The sequence below is a fragment of the Lampris incognitus genome, chromosome 1 (assembly GCF_029633865.1).
Source record: "Lampris incognitus isolate fLamInc1 chromosome 1, fLamInc1.hap2, whole genome shotgun sequence".
Classification (NCBI taxonomy): domain Eukaryota; kingdom Metazoa; phylum Chordata; class Actinopteri; order Lampriformes; family Lampridae; genus Lampris; species Lampris incognitus.
In genome coordinates, this window is record NC_079211.1 from 138702256 (window position 1) to 138724649 (window position 22394).

The window sequence follows — 22394 nt, forward strand, 5'->3', positions numbered from 1 at the left end:
TGCGTTACGTTCACTGTCCTCCATGTTTTTGTATGGACTTCATACAAATTTCCTGCCTGCTGTGCAAAAAGCGGAAAGGGTCATCCAAATGACGAAAAATATTGATGTACAGAGTGTGATTTGCAACACAGTGAAATAAATGATAGAGCTTAATATGAAACGATCAACGTTTTCTATTGTCACGTGATATATATCATATCACACAGCCCTATTCCCCAGATATAGTTACCCCTCCTTCCTTCTCCCATTTTGATTTGATATGTGAAGTTGAAATGTGTTTTAAGATTTGACAGACCCTTCCTTATACATGCATGAAATAATTCTACCACCAGTATCTGAATTATATGCTTTTCTTAACAATTCTATCAAACATGTTACTTGCCTTGGTTACATTTTTCACCTTCATACAAACATTAATACCGCATCTGCAGATACCGAGAAAAGTCTGGTTTTTCTAATAAATATTTCTCTTTAAGCATTTCAAAACTGAGCAGTTGATTTACTATTTGCTTGCATCCAGAAGTTGTTGGCCACTTCAGGGTGAGGCCCATGTTGCAGCTGTCTGGAAAATTCAAGACTTTTCTTTCTTTTTTATGTTTGTTTTGTTTTGTTTTGTTTTATTTATTTATTTTTATTTGTTTGTTTTTGCATTTGAGATTATATATAGCAGACCATGCATTTCAGACCTAGGCCTTCGGTGAGACGTCACCTCCTCATAATTACCCAAAGACAGCCGTCATATCACCATGGTACAATGTTTTAGTCGCAAAAGTATTTTTCATCACAATCATCACCATCATCGTTATTTGACACTTTTCACTTTCACAACAGCGACATAGTGTGGCGACATAGTGTAACGTACAGCCTTACTGGAAGTAATCCCGCTGGGCATATAAATATGCTATCAAGAAACTAAACAAACACATCCAAGCCGGGCCGCTGGGCATAAAAACAATCAAACATTAAGCAAATCCAATAGCAAAAAAAAAAAAAAAATACATCTGACTCACCAGTGTTGTCTATTTGAAGACAAAATCCATTCTCCTTTCTTTCTGGATGAAACGGTCGATCACAAGGTCATAGGGCACTTCTTTGGCTTTTAAATAAGACAAGCCAGGTTTGGGAAGCCTGTGTAGTTCCATGACCCCTTCTCTGACGAGAAAAGCAAGCACGCCTAGCGGTAGTTTTCCGCTTTGCTTGGATCCACTGAGCCACGGGTACCTTTCGTAGGCGCTTGCCTGGAAATGCCGCACATCCGTCTTCCCCGGTTGGGTCAGAGCCGCTAACTGTGGGGTTGGTCTGCCCGTCTCCACAATCCTTTTCTTTCCCCCAAACGATCGTCTTGAAAATGGTGTGACTAATAAATCTGCCATCACATCATTCACGAGTTCTCCTTGAGATATTATTCTCATTCACGGCTAGCTAGCTTGGCTAACTAAATCAAAAACACAAATGCTAGCTAACATTAGCCACCAACTACCACGACCTAGGCGCTGCTGCTGATTGGCTGAACAATCGGTCACGTAGGCTGTATGCAGCGAAGGTCCTATGACACTGCACTTATAAAGGTATACGCCCATCCACATCAAAATCTGATTGGTTGAGTAATCTATCAATCCCGTATTAACGCCTAACTTATTTAGATAGCGGAGACCTTCACTCAAGATGCCGAAGGCGCTAGCAGGAGGAGTCTTCTCACACGGTTACAACAGAGGGAAAAAGCTGATTGGATGATTTTTTTTTGGCCAAGAGACTGCAAGCAGAGCCTCCCGAATTCATATGTGTAGTCGAAATCGAAATGTAATGCGATATTAACAAATTGATTAGAAGGTTGTGTTATATTTATGAAAGTGTTTTCCTTTTTCTGTGGAGTCTTGGGCTTCAACGAAGGCCTAGAAGGCCCTGACGGTTTGTGGCATATATATATATATATAGTCATAGGACCTTCGCTATATATTTATATGAGACATACCTTTTTCTGTTGACACGATACATGTTTTAAGCTGTAGAGATGAAACATGTTAACACATTACAATAACGCAGGTTTATAATGTATACATTATCCTTTACTGTAGCTTTTCTGGTTCAACGAGTGGCTCAGCAATGGAGCAGCATGATGTTGATGATTTATTTCGAACATGTAAATAAGCAGGATATAACATACAGATAATCCATTGTCTGAAGTGATCAACAAATCCACACATCAAACTCTGCGAACAAATGTCCGTATTCATCAGATTATATTCTGACATTTGTTACATGTTCGACTGTGAGAACACAATGAGCAAAATGTATGAATGATAATTCAGTTTTCTTCTCATTCTCCTCTTCTCATCCTGTTCTCTGGGCCAGAGCTCAAGGTCAAATGTTACCAGATTAGCCGAAGTCAAGTTAATTTTATTTTTATTGCCCAATATCGCAAGTTACAAATGTGCCTTAAGGGGCTTTACAGCTAGTTCAGTTAGCTAGCTGAAGCTAGTTCTTTTAATATCATACTGACTATTTTAGCAACTTGCAACGGTTATTTCACCAACTAGTTGAGTGTGTGCAATTCCTGTTTCTGTGTGTGTGTGTGTGTGTGTGTGTGTGTGTGTGTGTGTGTGTGTGTGTGTGTGTGTGTGTGTGTGTGTGTCTTTTTCCCACTCTTGCAGACCATGCAGGCTGGACACCTCTTCACGAGGCTTGTAACCACGGTAGTGCTGCGTGTGTGGAAGCCTTACTAAAGCACCATTCTGCCCCTCTCTTCAGTAAGGTCGGTGGAGTCACTCCCCTGCACGATGCTGTGCTCTGTGGACACATGGACATTGCAAAGATGTTGCTAGAGCACGGAGGTCAGTAAACACACAGTTTGCATCACAGCATAGTAGCGTTGCACACTATCCCAGTGCTGTAAAAGTTCCCTTTTATAAGAAACAGAGCCACATTGTCTTTTGTTTGGGGTTTTTTTTTCCCCTGGTACTTCAGTTGGTAGTTTATGTTCTATTAACTATTGTCAGTTTGCATAAAATACACATTCACAAGCTCCAATCCTTTAAAACACTGTTTATTCAGACAATGAGTAGAATAAGATATGTCAGGGCAGGGAAGTTATGTTACTGCAAAATATTTCTAAAAGAGAAGAGCATTGTACCAGGATGTTTTCTAATTTTATTTCAAAGTGTCTAAGCAAGTTTATTTTTGCGCTTTTTATTTTCTTTCCATTTGTTTTTTTTTAAATTCACTCAGGCATGCATTCATTCAGTTATTCATTATTCATTCATTAGAATCTGAACCAAAATGAAAGCTTGTCACTGTGACAACTCTACAGATTAGTTTGACACACTCAAATCAAAAAAATCAACTTCTCACTATTAAACTGTATTAACTGTACATCTACTTTTCATATGTGCTGCATGTTCCATCCATCCATTATCTGAACTGGTTATCCTGCTCTAAGGGTCACGGGGATGCTGGAGCCTATCCCAGCAGTCATTGGGCGGCAGGTGGGCAGACACCCTGGACAGGCCGCCAGGCCATCACACAGGGCCCACACACACACACACACACACACACACACACACACACACACACATTCATACCTAGGGACAATTTAGCATGGCCGATTCACCTGACCTACATGTCTTTGAACTGTGGGAGGAAACTGGAGCCCCGGGAGAAAACCCACAGTTTCAGACAGACACGGGGAGAACATGCAAACTCCACACAGACGACCCCCAAGGTTAGACTACCCCAGGGCTCGAACCCAGGACCTCGCTGCAAGGCGAACATCCTAACCACTGCGCCACCATGCCACCTCTGCTGCATGTTGTCATCCCCAAAAGCCAAATACATTCAGCATGAAATAATTGTCTTCATCTCATGTCAAATTAACAACTAGCAGTCTAGATTTATATACAACTGTTCTAATCTCAGCAGTATGGTGGTGCAGTGGTTAGCGTGGTCACCTCACACTGAGAAGGTCCTGGGTTTGAGCCCCGGGCTTGTCCAACCTTGGGGATCACCCTGGGGTGTCCTCTGTGTGGAGTTTGCATGTTCTTCCCGTGTCTGCGTGGGTTTCCTCCAGGTGCTCCGGTTTCCTCCCACAGTCCAAAGACATGTAGGTCAGGTGAATCGGCCATACTAAATTGTGCCTAGGTGTAAATGTGTCGCCCTGTGCTGGACTGGCGGCCTGTTCAGGTGTCTCCCTGCCTGCCGCCCAATGACTGCTGGGATAGGCTCCAGCATCCCCGCGACCCCGATTGGGATAAGCGGCTTGGATAACGGATGGAGGTTTTGAGTCCGACAAAGTGAAAACAAAATGTCTCTTAAGTGAAAGGGCCAGGTGGTCGGCAGAAAATCTAATGCTCTGAAATAGCCATTCAGCTAATGATTTATTGCAGCATAGGGATGTATGCCACAGCTCCTGTGACTACAACAGTACAACAGCTTTCAGTTTAATACAATCAACAGATGTAGCTGAGCATGCTGACAAGCTGAATGCTGCCCACTACCTTGTTAGCAAAGCTAATCTGATCCCATCTTAACTCTCCTGGTAGAATGATAAGTCTGTGTATTGGGGCTGTATCCCTAGAAATAGATAACCACTTAACCTATTACTCATCTCTTGTTCACTCTTCTTCATTCAATGATGGTATTTTACTGAAGTGTTTGTTTTATTTTTTGTAATGTGCTTACAGTGATGTGCATAATGATTGTGCATGAAGAATACTCTTGCTACATTATTTGAATAAAACACACATAAATTGAAATTTGTATATAGGCTATACCTGCACTCTAGGCAACCAGGGACTGCAACCAAATTACACAATTACCACCGGGACTCAGAGGTCTTGTTCTCAGCTTGTTAGCTATCTCAAGACTAAATCATCAGTTGTTTCTTCTCTCTTATGCAACTCCTTCTATTCCCTAATTTTGACATTTATGCCTCATTTCATTATCTGTCCAAACATATTACCTAGATGTTGTTAAAATGTCTGTAATGTCTTTCTGCAGAGAGTAGAGCAGTGAGGCACTGCTGCTTTTTTGTGTGATCTGTCATCCCAGAACTAGTTCATGTGTCTGGGTCTGGGTGTTTGTGTGCCACATGCAGTCTTTGCTGAGGAGGTTTAAAGTGAGCGTGATAGGTGGCAGAGCACAGCAGAGAACAGGGTGGTGTAGCTTACTGTATTGCAGTAGGACATGGAGGGTAGGGGCGGGAATCTTTCGGAATCTCACAATTCGATTCAAAATCGATTTTGGATTCAAAAGGATTCCCAATTCAACATCAATTCTAGATTTGGTACATAGCGGTGCTAATTTCAGGATCTACTCCAGTCCGCTGTGCGCTAAGAAAGGCGGTGTGGCAAATTATGGCATGAAAGCAAACTAAAGTGTGTATAAGATTATGTAGTTTTTATATTTGAAAAAGTTATATCAATTTATTGCAATAATGTGAACACACAAAGGCAAACCTAACCCTTTTCAGTTAAAACAAAAAACAAACAAAACGATGCAATGGTATGTCGTTCTTTGGCTCAATTGTCTGGATCATAAATCTAAAGCCTTCATTGTCGTGCAGGTCTTTTGAAAGAAAAAGGCGATGGATCTAGTTATTTTATTTATTTTGCTCGTTCGGAATTGGCTGGGAGTTTGGTAAAGTGGTGCAGTGTGCGTTGGTTGTTTGTTAATGTTGCAGGAGGTCGTTGTTCCACTTCTGGGTGATGATGTGAGCCCTAACATTTAGTAGTGTCCCCGAAATACTTAACTTTCGTTTTGCAAATCTTGCACATTGAATGAATCGTGTCAAGCTCTTTCTTCCCCTGGAGATTGTAAAATCCAAAATGCGCCCAAACGCTTATCGTCAATGATGACGGGACTGGCTGAATTTGTTGCTGCTCCATTTTTAGAAAGGCTACCAAGAGCTAACGTTAGCAGCGACTGACTAGCCACTGTCGTGTTTTCCGGAAGCCGGAAGAGGTGCGCAACCAAGTCAACATTGCCAGCAGCAAGGAGGCTGCTGAAGACTGGAAAAAGAAAAGAAAAAATTTTAAATCGATTTTTTGAATTTTTGAATCTATTCAGAATCGTAGAAGATAAGAATCGAGATTCTTAGGTGAATCGACCCCCCCCCCCCAGGACTGTGTTTGTGTGTGTGTCTTGTGAAATGGAGGGCTTTGTGTCTGTGTTTGTGCAAATGTTAATAAGGATTTGCTAATAACCGTGTAAAGGTTTACTTCACATTTGGTACGTTCTAACATACATAGCACATTTTTTGTGCCGTTTGCCAGTGAAGACCGTACTGAACAAGTCTCTCATGTAGCAGAACTCCGCTTTTGCACACTCCTCGGTTTGACTAATTATAGTTAATTTGATTTGAGTTTCCCATTAACACATGTACATATTCTGTCCTCATAAAATAAATTAGATTGGGATTGTTGGGTCCCGGAGAGGAAACAGCGAAGTGTTCTTACTCCTTTTTCCTTTTCCTTCCCCTCTCTTACTCTCCTGCATTGGGAGAGAAAGAGCAAATTAAAAGAGGTCAGATGAAGAAGATGCTATCTGTAAAATAAGAGGCAGCAACAGAGAAGGGAGAGTGCATCTGTGCAGCAAACATCTGGCCTGTGGTCTAGTCCATGTCTCCAGTGTGGGACTGAGCAGAATAACAGGAGTGAGAGTACTTTCATTTTCAAACCCCTCCAGGTCTGTATGTTATACTTGTGTTTCTTCCCTGTTCTCGCTCTCTGAATGTTTGCTATCTGCAACTAACTTGATGGCCTGTTGGCTATGGGCTACAGCAAGGAGCGAGTAAGGAGGTGGAGGTGGTACGCTTGACTCCAGGCTATACCATATCTGTCACTCTCGGTCGCTTTTCCTCTATCTCAGTCTGGCTGTTATGGACACCATTGGCAGACCCAGCATTTTGATAGAGAGGACTGGCTTGGGGAATATACTGGGATTATTTATTCCAACTGTTATCACTTTTTCCCCCTATCATTTACTGATATGATTATGAACTCAGACATGGAACTTAACGTCTTTGGGCACTTGGCTTCATTTTCCATATCCAATTTTGCCCTGGCTACTTGGAAAATAAGGCGCACAGGTTAGTGGAAAAGTAGCATTTCCATGCCTTTGATACGATTTTATATTTTAAATATTTGGCAAAGGTCCTACAGCTTGCACTATATATATCTATATATATATTCCCCCATAGGTATTCACTTTGTTGTTCTAGTTGTTTCCAATTGCCAGGCACAGATGAGATGAGCTCAGCTGCCAAGGTTTGGGCAGGCCAGAGAGGGCAACACTGACACTGGCACACCAACAAAGGCTTTCTGTGGGGGTGATTTCACCCTTTTTAAAGCCTCCCTTGTAGGAGGCCTCTGTGTGTGTGTGTGTGTGTGTGTGTGTGTGTGTGTGCGTGTGTGTGTGCGTGCGCGTGCGTGCATGTGTGTGTGTATTTAGGGGTGAATTGTGGTAAGGGGAGGAATGGATTGCACCCACCCCTAACCCTCTACTTCATTCCCCCAAGGCCTTGAGAGCTGGCAGGAAAAGCATGCCATGGCTGAGGGCAAGGCTGACTCTGCTCCCCTCCCCTCCTTCTCCTGTAGCCCGAGGCTCCCCCACGTGACCCTGTGTTTGTGTGTATGTTCATGTGTGTATGTCTCTTGGTTAGCTGGCCGTTACAGACGATGTGCTGTATTTTCTACTGATCTATATGTATGTTGGCGTACATGAATCCCTTTCCAGACTTCTCCTGTGAGAAGTTTCATTTGACTGCCTGTGTAGGAGCCCCATACCCACTCCCTGCGCTCCTTCCGTTGCTGGTGGGAGTGGAGTGTTTAGATTTTGCACAGTGGCCATGGCAGCCTGTACTCTTGATTGGAATGGAAAATGACCTGGAGCCTTTTGCTATTCAGTCAAGGCCTCTCACTCACTCTCTCACACACACACACACACACACACACACACACACACGAGGCGTGTCAATGTGTTTGTGTGGGTGGGATTTCTTACAACTGTCATCACTCGCACCCCAGTTCAAATGTTAGTAAACACAGCTACTCTACTTCAGTTTAGAAACACACAATGCATAGTAAAATTTTAGCACTTTAAGAAGAAGACATGAAATTCAAAACTGGCCTTTTTTCCCCTTCCCTCTGTATAATTTTTTTTTCCATTTAAAAACCAGTCAAAGGCTTATGAGAGTATGTAGTTGTAGTGTTTGCAAGTAGTTCTAATGAGGAAAGACAGGTGGCCACATGACTGTCACCTCAAAAGGGAGGGGGGTTGTACACAGATTCAGAATTACTCTTGCCTTTTGTTTGTGTAGACAAACGCATGCATACATATACACACACACACACACAATTGCTGCTATTCCCTGTAGATCCAAAGGACTGAAGAAGTGCTTGTGGAGCAGTCATTTGTTCAGTGGCACAGGAAAAGCATGGTCCCCTTGGGCTGCTCTGTGCAATCCGGGTCTGTCTCTGTCTGTTTGTCTCCCTGTCATAAATATAGCACTTCAGATGCACTATGGTCCTCTTCTGTCTCCCCCCTACAGTGCAGCAAAGAAAGTTGATTCTGTTCAGCACATCCTTCCCTGTGGCTCCTGAACAGGCAGCTGTGAGAGGATTATTACTCTGTTACTAACTCTTAGCTGATGTTTGGGGCTCTTGGCTTCACTGAGTTGTTGATGTTTATACTAGGGGTACATTGGGCCATGTTTTTTTTTTAATTTAAAAAAAAATATTCCCTCTTTTCTTTAACTCTCTTCCTCTCTCTACGCTCTACGTGCTTTTGTAGTGCTGGCCAAAATGAAGTCTGTAGCTCTCTACAAGAGTCACCCGTGTCTTTCCTTGCCGTGTTTTGATGAGCAAGGTCAGACCTCTGTCCAGCTGAATCCTTTTGTGTCTCTGAAAGAACAAAAGGGCGATAATAGGAAAGAAGGGACTTTAGGATTTGTTTGTGTTTTTGTTCCAGGGGGTTCTGGAAGATGACATGTCCAGCACCGTCTTTTCTTCCAAAAGCACACACACGCATATTTATTCTCTCTCTCTTTCGCTCTTTCTCTCAAACATCACATATACACTATCTCTCTCTTACACATGCACACAGTCATCTGTTTCTACAACTGGTCTTACTGTATTGAGTGAGCATTCAGTCAGCAGAGAACTGGCTTCCAAAGAAGGGAGGGATGGAGGCCAAGGCACATCACTCCATTGCACTATCCCCTTTCCCCCCACAAGGTTCAGCTGCAGTGGGATGTTTAATTTATTTTTTTCTCTTCTTGTAAAGACTCCGTGATAATTTACAGTGCCACATTTCTAAGCAATGACAGCATGCCCTTCTCTATCCAAAAACAAAACAGAGTTTCAAGGGTAGCTCATTTCTTTGTTAGATACAAGACTGATTTAGAGAAAAACAGCTTGGTAACAGGCCAGTGATGATTTTCTTTGTTGGCCATGTGGATCATTCTCTCTTTGTGTGCGCCAGCCCTGAACTCAAATCATCGCACATCCCAAGTTGTACAAGGTCACATTTTTCCTCTTTTTGCCTTTTTTTCTTTCTAAATTAGATGATTCCACAGCTGTTTAAACAAAGGAATTGAATGGCTTCTTGAGAAGATGAACGCCATTGAAAACGCAAAAGAATAAGATTTGTTTGTCTGACATTCATTAACTAAAGCAAGTCAAGAAAGAGTGTTGTACTATGTTTGAACTCTGTGGGAGAGGGTCAGATGGTAAAAACATAGTAAAAACGTAGATGCTCAATGGTGGCAAAGTGCAAAGTGTAGTTACAAAGTGCAAGGTTTAAGAAAAAAACACCTTTAAAAAATGGGTGAGGTAGATGCTATTTTTCTCCCCACACTAAGGCCACTTCTATCTAACCTCTAACTTGTGATATTTTCTAAGGGAAGCAAAGTATCTGAAGCAGTCAAGGACAGTGCACCTTGTGAAGCCCATTAAAGTTATCCAGTCATGAACAGTGGAGACTGTGGGAAGGTAGACTGAAGTTCCAAAAGTTTCACTATACCATCACAGTGTGACAGGAGTCATTCATGGCCTTGGAAATAAACGTGCCCTAAATGTGGCAAAGAACCTCAATTCCAACATTAAAATTCCTTTGTCTTTGAATTTAAATGAATCAAGTTTGTTTGCCAAAGTACACTTTCATAGCTTTGCTCTAAGCTGTCTCTCTTCTATTGTAAGGTCCTTTCCATACACACACGTCTGTATTTGTCGTTGGTGCTTACATAATTTAGCAGGAGGGACGGTTGGCTTCAAAGGGTATTGGATTTTTTTTGGAGTACATATTCAATTTGCCTTTTTTCGTAACTCTTTCTGCTGACGGACGATTGAATCCATCTTATGCATCATACAGAAAACACAGTGAATGGTTTAAGCCATTGGTTAGCATTTTCTGCTTTACAAACCATAAAGTATTGATTGGCACCAGTTGAGCATCTGATGTCCCACCTCACCAGTAGTGTTTTGTTTTGGCAGGGGATTGCGTTGAGACAGTAGTGGATGGCATGCCCACACACCCCAACTTATAGTAGACTCAGCCCTCCCTAAAGACTTCACTATATCAGGAATATGTATGAAAAGGAGCCCAGAAGCCTTTTACTAGACAAAATTTACTAAACCTAAGCTTGGCTACTATCCTGCTTTGTACAGAAGAACAAATTGGCACAGATTACTACTGCACATAGTCTCAAAGTAGTGTCTCCAGCAGATTTCAGGAACAAAAAAAAAACAACAAAAATTCTCCCAGAGGCCTGGGAATTTGAGGGTTATGTGCAGTATCTTAGCTGTTCCTAGGACCACACTCTTCTGCACAGAAATCTTAGATGTTGTTCCTGGAATATGCGGAAGCCACTCTCCCAGTCTTGGGGTCCACAGCCCCTAGTGCTCCTGTTACCACTGGGACTACTGTGGATTTCCCCTTCCACATTCAATCTAATTCTCCCTTCAACCCTTGGTATTTGTCTGGCTTTTCATGCTCGTTCTTGCTGATGTTGCTGTCACTATGTCAATCACTACAGTTGTCTTATTGTCAACCACCACAACATCTGGTTGGTTAGCCAGCACCTGCTTGTCAGTGTGGCACTTAAGTCCCACAGGATCTTAGCTCTTTCATTCTCAACCACCTTTGCCGGTGTCTCCCATTTGGAATTGGAGACTTCCAGTCTGTATTCAGTACAGATGTTCCTTTACACAATCCCAGCCACTTGCTTATGCCTTTCAGTGTACGCTTTCCCAGCATACATTTTACACTTTGCTCAGGGGCATCTTTACACAGCCTGAATCTTGGGTCTTGTCTGGTGTGGTAGACCCCTACCTCAACCGATCTGGTCCTCAGTGTCTGTTCTTGTGCTGCTATGATCAGAGCCTCTGTGCTGTCTTTCAGTCCAGCCTATTCTAGGATTTCTCTATCAGCCACGTCCTCTATCTGTTGATGATAAATCCCAGGAAGGGGCTCAGTCTTCCATGATACCGCCCCACTCTGTCTTCTGCTGCCTGAGGTACTACCTCAACAGTTCGTCCTGGGGGTCCCTCTTTCTGATGTACTTGTGGATGCTCCTTGATTCAGCTTGGATTGTGGCTCGGACACTCATTAACCCTTGGCCCCCATCTTTTCTCTTATCGTAGTCTCAGGCTGCTGGACTTCGGGTGGAATGCTCTGTGCATTGTGAGGAGTTTCCATGTCCTGATATCTGTGGCATTTACCTCCTCCTTTGGACAGCTTGTTATTCCAGCTGGATATCTGATGACTGGTAGGGCATATATGTTGATGACATGGCTCTTATTCTTCCCATTGAACTGGCTCCTCAGGCCCTGCCTCACTCTCTGGAGGTAATTGGTTGTAGCTAACCTCCTTGTTGCCTGCTTGTGGTTTCAACTTGCCTGTGGACTTGTAACTGTTCTGTATGTCTATCCTGCCATCTGGTAATTCAACCCCTCCAGTTGTCACCACCTTTCCTAATTTTTCCACCATTCGACCACACTTGTCCAGTTCAGACATCCCTATGTCGTCGCTGTAGATCCTGGTGAGGTGGATCAGCGAGTCAATGTCCATCTCATTCCAGGCATACAGCTTGATGTCATCCATGTAAAGGAGGTGGTTGAAGGTAACTCCACTCCCGAACCTGTATCCATATCCACTTTTTGTGAGGATCTGACTGAGGGGGTTCAGGCCTATGCAGAACAGCAGTGGGGATAGTGCATCACCTTGGTGTATATACCATATTTGATGGTTACTTATGTGATTGTCTTTGAGTTGGCCTCTTGTGTTGTTGTTTTTTTTCCCACTGCCACATTGAGTTCTTGATGAGGGCCATTAGTGTCCTGTCGGCTTTGCATAATGCCAAGCACTCAAGTAACCATGTGTGGGGCATTGAATTGTAGGCTTTTTCTTGTAGTCGATCCAGGCTGTGCTCAGGTTGGTCTGTCTGGTCTTGAGACTTGGGTGACTGCTCTATCAACCAGTAGCTGATGCTTTCACCCTCTGGTGTTGTTCCCAATTTTTTACTGAGGTTTTTTTTTCCCGCTCATGTATTGACTCGTGTGCCCTTTCAGCTTAGCTACTATGATGCGTTACAGGATCTTTCATGTTGTGGAGAGGCAGGTTATCAGCAGGTTTTTTTTTAAAGGTGTTGTACCCCTTGTGGGGATTCTTCATGATCAGTATTATTCTCCCCTGTGTTAGCCAGTCAGGGTAAGACCCTGATGTTAGCAGCTGGTTCATCATTGTTGTCAGGCATCCATGGAGTACAGTTAGCTTCTTCAGCCAGTAGGCGTGAATCATGTCAGGGCCTGGTGCAGTCCAGCTCTTCATGCTTGAGACTCGTCGTTGGATGTCGGCCATTGTGATGATAACTGGTTCTTGTTCTGGGATATATAATGTGTGTGTCTGTGTGTGTGTGTATATATACACTGATCAGCCAAAATAATAAAACCACCTAAGGCCACTGCCATCAGGGAATACCATTGCCATGAAGGGGTGTACTTGGTCTGCAACAATGTTTAGGTAGGTGTTACATGTCAAAGTAACATCCACATGAATGCCAGGACCCAAGGTTTCCCAGCAGAACATTGCTAAGAGCATCATACTGCCTCCACTGGCTTGCCTTCTTCCCATTGTGCATCCTGGTGCCATCTCTTCCCCAGGTAAATGACTCACCTAGCCATCCACATGATGTAACGAAAAATGTGATTCATCAGACCCGGCCACCTTCTTCCATTGCCCCATAGTCCAGTTCTGATACTCACATGCCCATTATAGGCGAGTTCGGTGGTGGATAGGGGTCATCGTGGCCACTCTGCATCTACGCAGCCCCATCGCAGCAAACTACAATGCACTGTGTGTTCTGACACCTGTCTATCATAGCCAGCATTAACTTTTTTCACACAATTCGAGCAACAGTAGCTCTTCTGTGGGATCGGACCAGACAGGCTAGCCTTTGCTCCCCACGCGCATCGACAAGCCTTGGGGTGCCCATGAACCTGCTGCAGGTTCAACGGTTGTCCTTCCTTGGACCACTTTTGGTAGATACTGACCACTGCATACCGGGAACAAGAGCTGCCTTTTTGGAGATGCTCTAACCCAGTCATATAGCCATCACAATTTGGCCTTTGTCAAAGTCACTCTGATCCTTACGCTTGCCCATTTTTCCTGCTTCTAATACATCAACTTCCAAGAACTGAATGTTCACCTGCTGCCTAACATATCCCACCCCTTGACAGGTGCCAGTGTAATGAGATAATCAATGTTATTCACTTCTCTGTCAGCAGTTTTAATATTTTGGCTGTTCGGTGTGTGTGTGTGTGTGTGTGTGTGTGTGTGTGTGTGTTGAGCACTTTCCCTACCATTGAGTGTTTCTTTTAACAAAGTTTTATATATATATATATTTCTATAAATCTCACCCCCCAGAACTGACGGGCTTATTTTCTTTTTCATCGGTCGTAACAACTGCTGCATCTGATGTAGTCTCCATGAGCTCCCATCCTTTTTTTTTCTTCCCCATATAGAATAACCACAGTATTGGAAAAAGCAGCTCTGTATGTTCAGAGACTGCTTGTGAAGGGGAGAGAGGTTAAGGTTTAACACATTTAGATACCGGCTAGCCTTTGTTTTTCAGCATCTGATACATCTTTGCTCTGTTTTGGTGCATTGGTTGGTTGATGCTGTTGTTTTGCTTTGGTTTTAAGTCACAAGCTAGCTGCCCCCTGTGGATGTGTGGTGCCATGCCCCTGGCTGCAGTTCACTCGCTCGCTCTGTCTCTCTTTTTCATGGCTTGAAAAAGAGAGAGCGGGAGAGAAAGAAAGAGAGAACGTTTACCATGCTGTGGAGCTGCTTGATTCCCAGATTGTCTGCCTCAGCTCCAGCCCCAGACCAGAAAAAGAAAGAGAGAGAGAGAGAGATAGAGACATAGGGGAGGGGGCATGGCATCCTCTCTTTTGCTCTGCTTCTCCCCTCCTCCACTCTGGCTTTTATATTCCTTGTCTTCGCCTGCCCTCTAAAGGCTAAAGGGCTGTGCGCTTTGGTGTGTGTGTGTGTGTGTGTGTAGGCAATCAGGCTGCATTTGGCTGGTGCATGGAGCAGTGGCTATGCTAGGTGTGTGTCTACTATCGGCTTTGTCCTGTCCAAGCACAAATCTACCCCCCCCCCCACACACACATACACAGAAGATGGCGTAATTACCCTGTGCTCTCATGTAATCCCTCAGGTGTTGTATGTATATATCTCCACAGCAGCTTATCTAACAACCAGTGCCAATAGCTGGACTCACTTCAGTCGCTCTCCCACAACAACCCAACCATTCTCCAACCACCAGACTCCACAGCAATGTGTCTGTCTGTGTGTGTTTGTATCCTGCTGTCTGTCCATACCCATTCATGCCATGTGGAGGATACAGCAGCAACTTACACCGCTACCTTTAGGTCCACCTGTGTGTTGTAGTCGGCGACAAAGTAGCACAGTAGTGGATGTTTGGTTAGGGGTTGGATGTTGGCAGTATATTTCACCATGCCTTAAAGAAAATCTACCATGGGAGGACATAGATGCGTACATCCCCTCGGTGAGACAGAGGTAAACAATGTAAGAGAGTAGCGGACAGGTCTGATGGACATAAACCAAAACTACAGTTATATACAGTACACAGGTGTGACAAGTCGTAGATTTTCAGATACACTTGCACATGTCTGCACGCATACAATTAGCCTTCAGACTGTCAGACAAGCATAGAGACACGTCCAAAGCTAGTCAGTTGGCCATATAATGGGTTTAAAGAAACGGACCCATGATTAGCAGACATCATTTACAGACAGCAATGCCGTCTAAGATAGACCTTCAGACAAGCAGATGGACAAATCCACAGCTTTTCAGACAGATCTCCAGTCAAAGCCAAGAGCACTGCTACTGGTGGCCCTCTCCTCTCCACACCAGTGTCATCCCCCTTGTTGGAGCCTGTCTGTCAGCCTAGATGACATGATGACGATGGGGACCACAACAAAATTAAACCCGTTGCTCTCTCTCTCCCTCTCTCTCTCTCTCTCTCTCTCTCTCTCTCTCTCTCTCTCTCTCTCTCTCTCTCTCTCTCTCTCTCTCTCTCTCTCTGTCTGTCTCTCTTCACACCTTGCATGTGTTAAGGATGACGGTGAACAAAAAGGGAGTTGTAAAATATAGATTCGGAATTAGGGTTTCTCAACGGGGGTGATACTGCCCTCCAGTGGGTGTTAGGACGATGGGGGGGGGCACTGGGAGCAAGGCAGCAGAAAGGGGGGGGGTGTTCATGACAGCCATTCATTTCATTGGACACCAGTGCTTGCAGTGGGCCAGTACACTGGTACGCTGTACAGGTTTTAGACCAAAATTGGTTTTCGATTGTATTTGGTGACCTTTTGGCGAATTTGTTCCCATTAGCCAAATTTCTCACTTACATGGTAAAATAAATGAACACAAGTTTTGTGCCTCTGCACCGCTGTGTTTTTCAAAGGGTGTCCCGTGTCTTCATTCTGTCTATTCTATCTTTATCAAAGACTTGTTTCAGCATGTTAAGGGGATTTCATGCTTGCTAATAATATTGCTTTTGTCTTTGCTATCTACAAGACTCAGAGCAAGTTTTAAAACAGCACGCTGAGACAGAAAATGACTGCTCCCTATGAACCAATGGTCACACTTTAGCTGAAGGGATATGCAAAAGACTTGACATGACACGATCATAACCATGACATGACACCTGTCATTAACATGCCATTTGGTCAATTATTACTTCTTTTTTTTTGTGGCTTTTCCCCCTTTTTCTCCCCAACTGTACTTGGCCAATTACCCCATTTTCCGAGCTGTCCTGGTCACTGCTCCACCCCCTCTGCCGATCCAGGGAGGGCTGCAGACTACCACATGCCTCCTTCGATACATGTGGAGTTGCCAGCCGCTTCTTTTCACCTGACAGTGAGGAGTTTCGCCAGGGGGGCGTAGTGCATGGGAGGCTCATGCTATTCCCCCCAGTTCCCCCTCCCCCCCTGAACAGACACCTTGACTGACCAGAGGAGGCGCTAGTGCAGCGACCAGGACACATACCCATATCTGTCTTCCCACCAGCAGACACGACCCATTGTGTCTGTAGGGACACCTGACCAAGCTGGAGGTAACACGGAGATTCGAACCAGCGATCCTGGTGTTGATAGGCAATGGAATAGACTGCTACGCTACCTGGACGTCCTCCGAGCCGCTCAGTTTGATATATTTTGCACGTCTGTGGCTCAAAAATGGACATCTCAAACATCAGCGGTATAGCTTTATAAATCATGGTATTTGTTTGAGTATGTCTATTTACATGTCTTTTTTTGTCTCACGTGGCTGTGAAAGATTTTCACAGGTATACGTATACTGCACTCTGTAGCTTCTCAATTCATCTACTGTATGCTCATGGTTTTACAGGCGACATTTTGTATTTATGTCTGAGAAATATTCTGTACCATGGGCTACTGAGTTGGGCTGTAGTTTGCCAACTTTTTAGCCCTTTTTTTTTTTTTTTTTTTGAGAAAGTAATAAGTAACAGTATGGTCCATCAACCTTGCCTTCCTTTTATTTATTTTTTTCCTCAACTAGTTGAAAATGCTCCAGTAGTGCTTGGATTCTTCAGCAAGGCTTAAAGGCTCTGTGCGGTACACAGTCCAAGGCTGGTCCTCTCAGTGGAGGACGCATAAAAAGACATTGTGAACAAAAAATATTTTCGTCTTACAAAAGTTTTTTTTTTTCCCTTTCCCTCTCGTTTTCAAGGCTCACCCGAGAGGTGGGGGAAAAGATGAGGGCTATTTTCCAGCAGATATGGCAATGTAGCCTTTGCCCGTGGATCTGGATGTGTTCCTTGTCAGGTGGGTCAGGAGGGGGGGAAAAATGGCAGTGGTCCTTAGACCTTCCCCCTGTGTTGGGCTACAGCTAGCCTCATGCAATACAGCCCCTCCTGCCAAATGGGCCTGAAGACAGGACTCCCTGTTATGGAGAGTTTTGTGTCTATGACTTGCTGCGATTTACCATGGGCACATGCCAGCTCTCTCTCTCTCTTTCTCTCTCTCTCTCCCTCTCACACACATCTCTCAACAAGACATGCCTTCCTCTAGCGGCTGTTTTAAATAGACCTTTGCTCTCATGCCCTTGACCACTGCCCCTGCCACTTGACCCTCTGCTTATGTAAAAGTTTATGTAGATCACTGGAACAATTTATGCAGATTGACTTTTTGCCACTCAAGTCTGAGCCCTGAAAGGTAGGTGGAAGCGCTGACCTCCCATGTTACCTGCCACGACAGCACTCGCCTTTCCCCCCCTAAAGCTACTACACACAACAGTTGTAGCTTTTGGGATAGAAAGAGGGGACAGATTTCTGAATTTGAGCATTGTCGTTTAAACAACCTTGAAGGGACTCCCCCCACTGAGACTTAATTATGATTGGTGAAATCTGGCAGTTTTCAAGGCTACATTGGGACTTTTTGGCTGGAAACTAGATCTTGGAGGTTTGGTGACTGCAGGTGACTCGGCCGTACTGAACTGTCCCTGAGTGTGAATGTGTGTGTGTGTGTGTATGTGTGTGGGCCCTGTGATGGACTGGCGGCCTTGTCCAGGGTGTCTCCCTGCCTGCCGCCCAATGACTGCTGGGATAGGCTCCTGCGACCCTGAGAGCAGGATAAGCGGTTCAGATAATGGATGGATGGATGGATGGATCTCACAATGCCAGTAAATTAATGGAATTTCAGTAGAATGCTTCCTTAATGGTTGAATGCCACCTCTGCATAGACAATATCTCAACACAGTTTCATACACATACTACAATATACCAGAACCTATTCTCATACAGGTACACAAATGCCCCCCCCCCACACACACAGGGACACTCAACTCTCACACACTCGCACGTGTACAAAAATGATTGCCTTCCTTTGAAAACCTCATGCTTCATCCAGCGTCAAACTGTCTGTCAAAAAGAAAACACTACCAGTGGTGTTGTCAACCAGCCTTTCAGCCATCTGTGCCTCATGCCAGCCTCCATAGAGCTGTAAACTAGCTCACAAGTGGCAACGGCATTGGCGGGGTTGAACAGTCAAGTGCCATCAAGAGCAGTTTGCTAGAGAAATTGGTCCATCTGAAAGCAAACAAAGGGCTCACAGTTTACTCGACCTGCTCCAGATAGGCTAAGTGTGTATGAGCCCGCCTGACAGAGGAAAATGGCTTTCAGCCTGAACAGACAAAGCATAAGAGTAGAGAAAAATAGAACACTAAATGTTGCCATTATAACTTGCCAATGTTTTGGGAAAAGAGACTTTTTTCTTTTTTAACATTTTGCTTTGACTGCTATAGTCATGTTATTAAGCTTAAATGTGAAGTATAAAGGCAATTGGCTAAACTCAAGACTATTGGACGTGTGAAGAATGTGGTAATACTTGTATTGGCTAGCTTGATGTTGTACTTCATTCTTTGTGTGTTAGCAAAGTCCGTTGGCTCATTTGAGTGTATGCTAAGCGTAGAAGAGTGTAGCACAGTGACCAGTCGACAGGATAAATTCCCAACTTTGCACGGCCTGAATAAAACACTTTTTTACAAATGCAAGTCAGTTTAACAACACAATGTGATGTTGTCTGATTTAACACCAAAATTCTGGTGTTTTTTTTTTTTGGTACTGCAAGTTTGTGCTCGCCATCTTTCTCCCTGGCTGCCACATGTATTTGATAGTGTCAGGCTCCCTCACGTAGTTTACATGCGCTAACAGTAATACAAGGCCTCCATCAGTTCACTAACCCTCTGTCCCTTTTACACAAACGCGATGTGACCCGCCAGTCACACAGATAAAACAAGGTGTCATCTGAAGTTAGTGCTGAAGTGAGCTAAAAGCCCTGGCTGGCACCGAAGCCCGGCGGGGAAACAGCTGTTCAATTTAACTTCCCCACCTCACAGAGAAAGAGGAAGCATGCAAGAATGTGTGTGGGCACTGTATGTGCCTGTTTGTGCGCACTATTTATATCTGTTGCTGTGTCCTGCCATTGACCTCTGCAGTGTCTCTTCCGCCTTATTTGATAATGACGCTGCCCCTCTCGGCTGCATGTGAGCATGGTGTGTGTTGTCATTCAATAGAACAGGATCTGATGTTGTGCTGATATTTTTTTGGGGGGGGGGGCTACACACAAAAACTCAATTTATTAAGCCAAGACAGAACAATTCAACCAAATTCACACTTGTCCCTGCATTCAAAGAGAGAATATCAGGTAGTGCCGCTATAAATCTCCAGAAACCTGGTTCCAAATGGCTTAGTTGGCTACCAGACTGCAACAACCAACGAGTGTCAACGTGGGTATGTATACCCTCATCCTTGTTTTTAAAAACTGTGAGCTAATGGGGCATCCGTGTAGCATAGCGGTCTATTCTGTTGCCTACCAACACGGGGATCGCCGGTTCGAATCCCCATGTTACCTCCGGTTTGGTTGGCCGTATCTGGGTGGGAAGCCAGATGTGGGTATGTGTCCTGGTCGCTGCACTAGAGCCTCCTCTGGTCAGTCGGGGCACCTGTTTGCGGGGGAGGGGGAACTGGGGGCAATAGCTTGATCCGCTCATGCGCTACACCCCCCTGGCGAAACACCTAACTGTCAGGTGAAAAGAAGCAGCTGGCAACTCCACATGTAATTGGCCAAGCACAATTGGAGAGAAAAACGGGGGGAAATAAAAAACAAAACAAAACTGTGAGCTAATGGAATGGCTGACACTGCTGGGTTGAAACAACCTGCTCAGCTGGTCAGAAATTGAACATCTATCTACTAGCAACCCTTGGCTACCAAACTGTAACAACCAATGAGGGTGCCAATGTGAATATTTCAATGGGGCTATCAAGTCAGCACCTTCCATCCCAGATGTTTTGTTGAATCAGGTCCACAACACCTCCAAGGAGGCAGTCAGTGAGTTCTGGCATCCCAGAACCCACCCTCCCCCATACCCACATCTGAAACCCTCTGCCTGTCTCTTAACCTGCAAGAACAATGTCAAAGAGCTATTCCGCTAACTAAATTCTTCTCATCCACAGCCACTGAGTAGCCCTTTCCATTGTTTCAGACAACTTCTTGATCGCAGAGTGACCTTGATTGCCAAATTAAGAAAAAAAACGGGGAAAAAAGTGTCATTGATCTAGCTACAAATCCTCTCACACCCAACTCACCTGGTCTAATGTGACCTTGCCAACTGCAATTCCTTGCCTCACCTATCAAATCTGCCAACTTTAGTCTCCTCTCAAAAGCTTAGGTCCTTAAACAGGATTGTTAACTCACTGAAGAATGCTACTACTCACTCCTTCTCTACATATAGAATTGTGTTTGGTCATAAAATAGTGGACGCAGCTATTTGTGAAACCTGCAATTGTGTGCAAACATCAACTAGTAATCTCCAGTTCCTTGCCTTCCCCAATCTACCTTGATCCGGAATCCAGATTATATGATTACACTGCCAAATTCTGACCCTCCTGTTCAAAGCGAGTACTCTTATTTTCTATACTAATAGCAGTATTAACCTCCATATGCTTGTGTGGCAAATCTGCACCACAGCTGGGGCTCCCTGGCACAGAGACACAGACACAGGTGGTTGATGAGGGCACAAAAAGCCCATTTATTAAAACCAAGATTTAAAAACACCAGCGTTAAAGCTAAAAACAAGTATTATAAATGTTTTAGTGAGGAGAGAGCTCTGCAGGGCCATCCCCACACCCTTCAGCTCTCTCCCTGGCTCTAGCGTGTCTTCGTTTGGGGTGTGGAAACAGTTTATCTGTCCTGAGATAATAAGACTAACTCAGGACAGCTGGTCCACACCCCACTCTTCTGCAGCTTGCTTTCAGTCACACCTTCCAAACACTCAAGAACTAAGTTATGATGTCAAGTGTAGCGACTCAGTGCTAAACAAAGCCTGCAGCTGATGAAATATACTTCAGAGTAGCTGTACCTGCACACAGTTGGAACTTGTACCTTCACCTACCCACTGAGAAAAATTTGTGGTTTCTGTAGTACATCATAAATTGCTCTGATAGTGAATTAGATATAACTTGGCTCCATGGTCCACAGGTCTTGCCAGCATATCCTCCTCCTTAGTACATCATCCTAATTCATCGACTGACCTTGTCTATTATTTCCTTGTTTCAATCTTGTGTACTCCAACCCATGGCAGAGGAAGTTTTTTGTATGTATATCTGTGAAGTGTTTTTAAGTGTATGTATGTATGTGAAGCCAAAGACAAATTTCCACGAGTGGACAATTAAGATTTCTAATTCATGTGAAGCTGCCCTTGCATTGCCTATCAGCATCCTCCTGCCAGCAAATCATAGCAACAACCATTTGCCTTCTCATTATTAATGTAGTCTTATTCCAACATTTGCATCACCTGATGCAAATCCCACCTTTAATCTTTGAACTTGCCCTATGATTTCATTAAGCTCAAACGACCACCGAGTACACTGGACTGCCTCCCTCAGCTTCCATTTCCTCCCTGCTTTCACCTGTGGCACTGTAGACTTAATAACCAGATCCTTAGAGTCAGACGGCATCATCTTCAGCCTCATTTTAGCATACTTGAATTCCTCTGTCAAACCAGTCAACGGCAGCAGCAAAATTCCCTTACCCCTCTACTTGGACTCTGGCACTCCTAACCATTTCCTACCTGACCTACTTATCATCTTCTCTAATTTCTACACCTCAGTGGCAGCAATTTTGCATACTGTCTATAAGTAGTAACAATCCAAGTTGCAAGTACCAAAATTTCAAATTGCCAGGCATTGACCTGTTAGTGCTTCTAACACCTTGCACAAAGACTCTTCCCAACTCACAGCCTTCCTCCCTTTTGCTTAAGGAAAAGCTTTATCATTTACCTAGAATCTTGAGAGGTTTCTC

At 44.2% G+C, this 22394-nt stretch overlaps 1 protein-coding gene across 1 annotated transcript in view; it reads left to right on the forward strand.

Annotated features, from left to right (window-relative positions):
* The window catches only part of slf1 (SMC5-SMC6 complex localization factor 1), a 79449-nt gene that overhangs the window by 52972 nt on the left and 4083 nt on the right, over window positions 1-22394 (forward strand). The window contains exon 17 of the mRNA XM_056290018.1: window positions 2652-2831. Within this exon, the coding sequence (XP_056145993.1) occupies window positions 2652-2831 (180 nt within the window). The remainder of the gene's footprint in view (window positions 1-2651; window positions 2832-22394) is intronic.